This window comes from Nansenia antarctica (assembly GCF_963989245.1).
Source record: "Nansenia antarctica genome assembly, chromosome: 3".
NCBI lineage: Eukaryota > Metazoa > Chordata > Actinopteri > Argentiniformes > Microstomatidae > Nansenia > Nansenia antarctica.
The window spans coordinates 85,026,998-85,036,395 of record NC_137688.1 but is presented as its reverse complement, the minus strand read 5'-3'; the positions used below and the strand labels follow the sequence as shown (position 1 = coordinate 85,036,395).

Sequence of the window (9,398 nt, the reverse complement as noted above, 5' to 3'; positions counted from 1 at the left end):
GATTGTAATTATGTTTCCTTTAATTCAGCTCAAGCAGCAGAGCTGTCAGCCATGGGGGCCAGAGTGACCGCCAGCGAGAGTCAGGTGGACCAACTGAAGAAAGAGAATGCAGGTAATGTGTGTGTGATGTGTGTGTGTGATGTGTGTGTGTGTGTGATGTGTGTGTGTGTGTGTGTGATGTGTGTGTGATGTGTGTGTGTCTGTGTGTGTGTGATGTGTGTGTGTGTGATGTGTGTGTGTGTGTGTGTGTGTGATGTGTGTGATGTGTGTGTGTGATGTGTGTGTGTGTGTGTGTGTGTGATGTGTGTGTGTGTGTGATGTGTGTGTGTGTGATGTGTGTGTGTGTGTGATGTGTGTGTGTGTGATGTGTGTGTGTGTGTGTGTGATGTGTGTGTGATGTGTGTGTGTGTGATGTGTGTGTGTGATGTGTGTGTGTGTGTGTGTGTGTGATGTGTGTGTGTGTGTGTGTGATGTGTGTGTGTGTGTGATGTGTGTGTGTGTGTGATGTGTGTGTGTGTGTGATGTGTGTGTGTGATGTGTGTGTGTGTGATGTGTGTGTGTGTGATGTGTGTGTGTGTGTGTGATGTGTGTGTGTGTGTGTGATGTGTGTGTGTGTGTGTGATATGTGTGTGTGTGTGTGTGTGATGTGTGTGATGTGTGTGTGTGTGTGTGTGATGTGTGTGTGTGTGTATGTGTGATGTGTGTGTGTGTGTGTGTGTGATATATGTGTGTGTGTGTGTGTGTGTGTGTGATATGTGTGCGTGTGTGTGATGTGTGTGTGATGTGTGTGTGTGATGTGTGTGTGTGTGTGATATGTGTGTGTGTGTGTGTGTGTGTGTGTGATATGTGTGTGTGTGTGTGTGTGATGTGTGTGTGTGTGTGATGTGTGTGTGTGTGTGTGTGTGTGTGATATGTGTGTGTGTGATATGTTTAGCACTCCGCCACTTAGAAGTGCTTACACACACGTCTGCACATGTCACAACAACAACACATCACACACCCCTCTGTCTGTGTGCGTGTGCGTGTCTGTGTGTGTGTGTGTCTGTCTGTCTGTGTGTGTGTGTGTGTGTGTGTGTGTCTGTGTCTGTGTCTGTGTCTGTGTCTGTGTCTGTGTCTGTGTGTGTGTGTGTGTGTGTGTGTGATGTGTGTGTGTGTGTGTGATGTGTGTGTGTGATGTGTGTGTGATGTGTGTGTGTGTGTGTGTGTGTGTGTGTGTGATATGTGTGTGATGTGTGTGTGTGTGTGTGTGATGTGTGTGTGTGATGTGTGTGTGTGTGTGTGTGTGATGTGTGTGTGTGATGTGTGTGTGTGTGATGTGTGTGTGTGTGATGTGTGTGTGTGTGTGTGATGTGTGATGTGTGTGTGTGTGTGTGTGATGTGTGTGTGTGTGTGTGTGTGATGTGTGTGTGTGTGTGTGTGATGTGTGTGTGTGTGATGTGTGTGTGTGTGTGTGTGTGATGTGTGTGTGTGATGTGTGTGTGTGTGTGTGTGTGTAATGTGTGTGTGTGTGTGATGTGTGTGTGTGTGTGTGATGTGTGTGTGTGTGATGTGTGTGTGTGTGTGTGATATGTGTGTGTGTGTGTGTGATGTGTGTGTGATGTGTGTGTGTGTGTGTGTGATGTGTGTGTGTGTGTGTGTGATGTGTGTGTGTGTGATATATGTGTGTGTGTGTGTGTGTGTGATATGTGTGATGTGTGTGTGATGTGTGTGTGTGTGATGTGTGTGTGTGTGTGTGTGTGTGATATGTGTGTGTGTGTGTGTGTGATGTGTGTGTGTGATGTGTGTGTGTGTGTGTGTGTGTGATATGTTTAGCACTCCGCCACTTAGAAGTGCTTACACACACGTCTGCACATGTCACAACAACAACACATCACACACCCCTCTGTCTGTGTGCGTGTGCGTGTCTGTGTGTGTGTGTGTGTCTGTCTGTCTGTGTGTGTGTGTGTGTGTGTGTGTCTGTGTCTGTGTCTGTGTCTGTGTCTGTGTGTGTGTGTGTGTGTGTGTGTGTGTGTGATGTGTGTGTGTGTGATGTGTGTGTGATGTGTGTGTGTGTGATGTGTGTGTGTGTGTGATATGTGTGTGTGTGTGTGTGATGTGTGTGTGTGTGATGTGTGTGATGTGTGTGATGTGTGTGTGTGATGTGTGTGTGTGATGTGTGTGTGTGTGTGTGTGATGTGTGTGTGTGTGATGTGTGTGTGATGTGTGTGTGTGATGTTTGTGTGTGATGTGTGTGTGTGTGTGTGATGTGTGTGATGTGTGTGTGTGTGTGTGTGATGTGTGTGTGTGATGTGTGTGTGTGTGTGTGTGATGTGTGTGTGTGTGTGTGTGATGTGTGTGTGTGATGTGTGTGTGTGTGTGTGATATGTGTGTGTGTGTGTGTGTGTGATGTGTGTGTGTGTGTGATGTGTGTGTGTGTGTGTGTGTGATATATGTGTGTGTGTGTGTGTGTGTGATATGTGTGCGTGTGTGTGATGTGTGTGTGTGATGTGTGTGTGTGTGTGTGTTTGATATGTGTGTGTGTGTGTGATGTGTGTGTGTGTGTGTGATGTGTGTGTGTGTGATGTGTGTGTGTGTGTCTGTGTGTGTGTGTGTGTGTGTGATATGTGTGTGTGTGATATGTTTAGCACTCCGCCACTTAGAAGTGCTTACACACACGTCTGCACATGTCACAACAACAACACATCACACACCCCTCTGTCTGTGTGCGTGTGCGTGTCTGTATGTGTGTGTGTCTGTCTGTGTGTGTGTGTGTGTGTGTGTGTCTGTGTCTGTGTCTGTGTCTGTGTGTGTGTGTGTGTGTGTGATATGTGTGCGTGTGTGTGATGTGTGTGTGTGTGATGTGTGTGTGTGTGTGTCAGGGTTTCCGTTAGAAAAAATTGCCGCCGGACATCGTGTCCGGGAAGATTTCGATTTACCGGACAAACGTGAATTATTCCGGTCATCATATTAAAATATAATATAGCTGTTTGTCGCGGTGATTACTGTTGTGTAGCGGCCTATATATGCCATTTAATGTCTATTTCTCATCCGATACGATTAGATGCGAGCTATATAATATATAATAATATAACATGATTCGCATGCGCGCTATGCCATTATGTCCAGCGCTGAACGGGCGCCTCACTGGGAACTGAACAGACAGCATCGATCAATGAACGGACTCCACATTACGTTAACTGAAGTTTGTTAAATTGTTTGGGATTAATGTGAGTTTTCTATTTTCTCTTTCCAGTTTTACCCTTTTTTTTAAATCAATAAAACAACGTCATTTCTATAACCAGGTCTCGCTGGTTGGGAAGGCATTTCGTTTAGCTGCCTGTCAAATCATACTTAATCGGACTCGGGAGTATGACAATGAGGAGAACATAACTGTTTATTGAGAAACAATTGATAGGCAGGCTGGGGATACGTATATAAAGAAATACCACAATGTCTAGATGTATAACATTTTATTGAACAGTGCAAGCATGTAGGCTTCTGGCGTGACACGGCTAGCCTAATTTCCGTTCATATGCCTTTTATCAGATAAAATAAAATAGAATAAAACTCTTTGAAAATAAATAGGCTTTAAATTAACTTGCAATGCGTATAGGCTAATTTCCGTTCGATGTTACAGCCTAGACCTATGCCTTTTCTCAGATAGATAGGGGATAGCCCTGTAAGCTCATATGGGTCTGTATGTCGTCCTGAAGACCGGCTGTTAGATCATATCGCTGAAGTTTGTCTCCATCTTAGTGTAAATGTTGTCCGTTTCGTTTGTTATCCTTGTTATTGTGCGATAAAGTTAAGGCGCTCCGCTTCGGGCCACCATTTTCAGCTGAACACCAAACACACACACACTCATACACACACAACACTGCCCGAGAGAGAAGGACCCGCCCCCTTTAGTTAGCCTATAGGCTAATGGAGCTGGATGTCATCACTCTGTGTGTTTGTGTGTGTGTGTGTGTGTGTGTGTGTGTGTCTGTGTGTGTGTGTGTGTGTGTTTGTGTGTGTCTGTGTGTGTGTGTTTGTGTGTTTGTGTATGTCTGTTTGTCTGTGTGTTTGTGTGTGTGTGTGTGTGTGTGTGTGCGTGTGTGTGTGTGCGTGTGTGTGCGTGTGTGTGTGATGTGTGTGTGTGTGTGTGTGTGATATGTGTGTGTGTGTGTGATATGTGTGTGTGTGTGTGTGTGTGTGTGATATGTGTGTGTGTATGTATGTGTGATATGTGTGTGTGTGTGTGTGTGTGTGTATGTATGTGTGTGTGTGTGATGTGTGTGTGTGTGTGTGTGTGTGTGTGATATGTGTGTGTGTGTGATATGTTTAGCACTCCGCCACTTAGAAGTGCTTACACACACACGTCTGCACATGTCACAACAACAACACATCACACACCCCTCTGTCTGTGTGTCTGTGTGTGTGTGTCTGTGTGTGTTTGTGTGTGTGTGTGTATGTGTGTGTGTGTATATACATGAATCACTCCCATGCTTAGTGTATGATTGTAATTATGTTTCCTTTAATTCAGCTCAAGTAGCAGCGCTGTCAGCCATGGGGGCCAGAGTGACAGCCAGCGAGGGTCAGGTGACTGAACTGAGAGACGACATGAAGGAGATGAAGACAGAGAATGCAGGCATGTATAACGTAGAGAGGAATATGTCTTGTAAAAGATTGTTTTAACATGAACATTCAGTGAAAAGCTACGGTACAGTCAGTACTGCTGTTTGTAACTCCAGGCCAAGCAGCACAGCTGTCAGTCCTGGGGACCAGAGTGGAGGCCAACCAGGGTCAGATGGAGGACCTGAAGACAGAGAATACAGGTAATATACAGATATTAGCCATATTAACCAGACGATAACCTACATGTATGGTTTTAGAGGATTTTACAACGTGGTTCATTAATTGTATTGTTTTAAAGACGGTTTGTGTCTCCCTCACATACACATTTCTGTGTGGAATTCATGAACAGTGATTTTCTTCTTTTGCAGCGTTGACAGCCAGAGTGACGGCCAGCGAGGGTCAGGTGGAGGAGCTGAAGAGAGTGAATGCAGGTGAGACAAACACTGACTTTGTTAAAATCATGTGATGTTTCCCTTGGCAATGTGGTTAATGTAAAGTAGTATATCTTTTTAAACAATATCATCACAATGAACAGTTTGGCCCTGTAAGATCAGGGCTTGACATTAAGCTTTTTCAGGTACTTGTCCTTCGGAACTTATCTTTTACTTGTCCGAGAGCTCAAGTTACTTGTCCAAATCCAAAGATTTTGAAAAAGCAATAATATGAATAATAATATATTATACTCTCACCGGCCACTTCATTAGGTACACCTTTTCAACTGCTTGTTAACGCAAATATCTAATCAGCCAATCATGTGGCAGCAACTCAATGCATTTAGGCATGTAGACATGGTCAAGACGATCTGCTGAAGTTCAAACCAGATATTATAGTGTCAATATGGACCAAAATCTCTGAGGAATGTTTCCAGCACCTTGTTGAATCTATGCCACAAAGAATTAAGGCAGTTCTGAAGGCAAAAGAGGGGGTCCAACCCCAAGGTGTGCCTAATGAAGTGGCCAGTGAGTGTATGTGTATGCAAATAACACATTTGACTACTATTGATTTGATAATGATGTATCCTTAATTTTCAAATGTATTCAATATTTTGTAATTATTTAAAAACATAACCCCTAACCCTAACCCTTTTAGATTAAGATTGGCCACAAAAGGAATGAATGAATATCTAGGAATATTTACAAAACATGTTTGTAACTATAGTCTCTCCCCAATGGAAGCAATCTTATTTGCTAGCTTTTGGATAGTAGCCTATCCTATATTCAAATTGAGAAATCTATAATTAGTGTCATTCTGAAGTTCGCATTGCGATGTGCTGGTCTTAAAACTTCAAACCTAAAATATACGATCGCATCGAACCACATGAAAATAAGCGGCATTGAGAAGAAGCGAATACGCGTTCACGTGAATGGCACTAGTGACAAGAGACCCACAACACTATGGCTGCGTTCGTAAACTCGGAATCTCGTAAACTCTGGAATCTGATCAGCATTCATGGAATGCCTTTTGTCCAATCACGTCTTTATGACGTTGAACGCAGTGTGCGCTCTGGCGCTCTGAGCGAATTTACGAACTATGACGATAACGAACTACGAGAGACTGAAATAGCGAGAATGAGGCGCTGCATCGCTTTGTTGCTATTTTTTTTTACTATTCAGATCGGAAGGAGGAATTCATGTTTGCAGATATTAATACATATTGATTTCTTTTTTTGTTTTGACTTGTCCATCGGACAACTGCAGGAGGAAGTCCACTTGTCCGAACATAAAATGTACTTGTCCCGGACAAGCGGACAAGCCTTAATGTCGAGCCCTGCAGATAATATAATAGATAACATCCAAGAGTATCAGAGGAAGAAAAACTACACTTCTACTCTGGTAGAGATGAAACTACACTTCTACTCTGGTAGGGTTAGGGGGATGAGAGGACCTGGCTCGTTCCTCCAGTTCTAGGGGACAGGCGCAGCCTTCCTTACCAAGCCAGTTCTAGGGGACAGGCGCAGCCTTCCTTACCCAGACAGTTCTAGGGGACAGACGCAGCCTTCCTTACCCAGCCAGTTCTAGAGGACAGGCGCAGCCTTCCTTACCCAGCCAGTTCTAGAGGACAGACGCAGCCTTCCTTACCCAGACAGTTCTAGAGGACAGGTGCAGCCTTCCTTACCCAGACATCCTTATATCTAGAGGACAGACGCAGCCTTCCTTACCCAGCCATCCTTAGATCGAGTTTTTTCAGGTTGCATTCCTCTGGGGGTGCATGGCTTGGGGTTGATCTGTAAAATGTACTTGTCCCGGACAAGCGGACAAGCCTTAATGTCGAGCCCTGAAGATGGTACGCTGCTTTAAATGAGATATGCATGTGTTGTTCCCTTGTGTTCACAGAGAGACCGAAGGTGGCGTTCTCTGCTGCCCTAGGTGCTTCGATAGGACCTGCCTCTGGTTATCCCACTGTGGTCTACAAAAACATCATCACCAACATCGGCCAGGCCTATAGCCCAACCACAGGTACTGCTGACACACACCAATACACACATATGGATGAGGGAATTAATTAATTAATAAAAAACTAGTGAATCCTAAAATGATATACAAAGGTTACCCTGTTGGAAACAGTACGACAACAATTATGGCAGATGGAGACAATGAAGTCCCACATTATCGGGTGTCCAGTCCCTGGTCAGAGGATGTGTGTAAACGGGGTTTTGCCAGGGTTCTAATCCTGATCTCCGGTGGTTTTACACTATTTACATGCTCTCTTTCTTGCCATTGGACCAATAGTAATCCATTTAATGGACATGTCACCTGTATGTAAGGCATCTTGACTTCATATCAGTCTACCCCCACTTCTCCTCACATCAGAGGTTTTTTTCCTGTGGCGATTGCGGCGACACTTGAAGGATACGCATCTTTATTGAAATCTGATTGTCTGTGGGCTAGGTTTTCTATTAAATTCAACTTGTTTTCTATCTAAAAATACATATAGATACATGTTTGGCTTGTATTCTGCGGATTTTTGATTATAAAATGTCGCCTCCTCAAGCACCGGTTGTAACTCCTAGCGGAGCCCCGTCTACTCTCGCCCGCTAGACGCTGTTTGTGTGAATGGTCTGGCTAACTTGTAACGTCAGCAGGCTCACTATGAATTGCGTGATCAATTTTCCTATTTGCTATTAAAATTGGTCTTAAAATTCTGAAAATAAGGATATATAGGTTTGTGTAATAAAAATGAATAGTTTAAAAGATAAAGTTGAATTTCATAATTTGCGTTCCATTTCTGCATAGCAGTGACCACTTGTTAGGTCTAGACTAGAGTCTGTTGAGATTAATTCCAGTAACTGGCATGTGTATGTAAAGAGGTAAACCTTGACAACTGTTGAACCATACATGATAGCACCATGGGGTTAGAACCATACATGATAGAACCATGTGGTTAGAACCATACATGATAGAACCATGGGGTTAGAACCATTGTTTTTCTCATACAATTATCTATGTGATGGGCTAAACTATATGTGTGAACACCCTATACGTTATATGTGTGAACACCCTATACGTTACATGTGTGAACACCCTATACGTTATATGTGTGAACACCTTATACGTTATATGTGTGAACACCCTATACGTTATATGTGTGAACACCCTATACGTTATATGTGTGAACACCCTATACGTTATATGTGTGAACACCCTATACGTTATATGTGTGAACACCCTATACGTTATTTCCATTGTGTTCCTCTCTATAAGACCAGTGGTGGGGTCAGCTACAGGGACTGTGTTCACCATTACTAACAGTCATGTTGCTCTGGTGTCTAGGAGACACAGACAGTGTTGATCTCTCTCTGCTTTCCTCTGATACAGGAAAGTTCACAGCCCCAGTGAGAGGAGTCTACTACTTCAGATTCACCGCCGTGGAAGACGACGCCTCATCAGTGAAGAATGTGTGGATTGCTGTGTCCTTGTATAAGAATGACCATCAGGTGACGTCTGTAGCACAGAACACTAATGCAGGGTGGCAGTTTACATCCAGTGGTCTGACTCTCCAGCTGGAGGAGGGAGACTTGGTCGACATGCGTCTGTCGTCAAGCTGGAGCCTCTATGATGATGGTCGTAATCTCAACACCTTCAGTGGCTTCCTGCTCTTCCCTGTGTGAACAGATCAGCTGTCCTGATGAATTCAGATGAAAAGTGTTAAGAGTTTCCAAGAGCTTCTAATGTTCCTCTGACAACTTCTCATTAAACACCATGAAAGGACAAACACCACTGACTTCCTGTGATGTATTGACATGTGACTTCCTGTGATGTATTGACATGTGACTTCCTGTGATGTCGCTACGTTAGAATTATAAGTTTTTTTTTTGTTGGTAAAAATAGATTTTTTTTTACATAATCTGATCCATTAGGTGTTTATTAATGCCTGTGTGGTGTTATTTTTAAAATGTTTATTTTTTTTAGTTAGTAATTAATAAAATACAAAGGTTCCATCTCACAAAACATAAACCGAGTTGGAGTTATAGGGCCCTATTATGCACTTCTTAACTTGCCGTCTTAAGTGTTAATTAAGACGCACCGCCAGGTTAAGACCTACCGCCACCCTTATTATGCGCTTCATACGCGCTACTGCTATTATGCAGGTGTCGATAGGCGCCCACACATAAGACGTAAAACTCCCGTGCATATATTGCTCATTGTGGGAGTGTTCATATGTTAATGAAGTGCACTAGGCGCCCCTGCTATTATGCGATCTGACTTTGCTCCTATCGCTAAGAAGTGGTTTGAAAAGTTCTTAAGTTTAGACTTCATGCACGTTTTGAAACACGAGCGCGCCTCCGCGGTTTGCGCATGCAT

General features: G+C 43.6%; 1 protein-coding gene across 1 annotated transcript in view; it reads left to right on the top strand.

The window, feature by feature from the left end:
• Nucleotides 1-8,813, top strand: part of LOC308152716 (uncharacterized protein) — a 9,154-nt gene extending 341 nt beyond the window's left edge. The window contains exons 2-7 of the mRNA XM_080525770.1: nucleotides 29-112; nucleotides 4,505-4,609; nucleotides 4,713-4,796; nucleotides 4,965-5,027; nucleotides 6,930-7,052; nucleotides 8,412-8,813. Coding sequence (XP_080381896.1) covers nucleotides 29-112; nucleotides 4,505-4,609; nucleotides 4,713-4,796; nucleotides 4,965-5,027; nucleotides 6,930-7,052; nucleotides 8,412-8,704 — 752 coding nt within the window. The 3' untranslated portion in view covers nucleotides 8,705-8,813. The remainder of the gene's footprint in view (nucleotides 1-28; nucleotides 113-4,504; nucleotides 4,610-4,712; nucleotides 4,797-4,964; nucleotides 5,028-6,929; nucleotides 7,053-8,411) is intronic.
• Nucleotides 8,814-9,398: the final 585 nt, after the last annotated feature.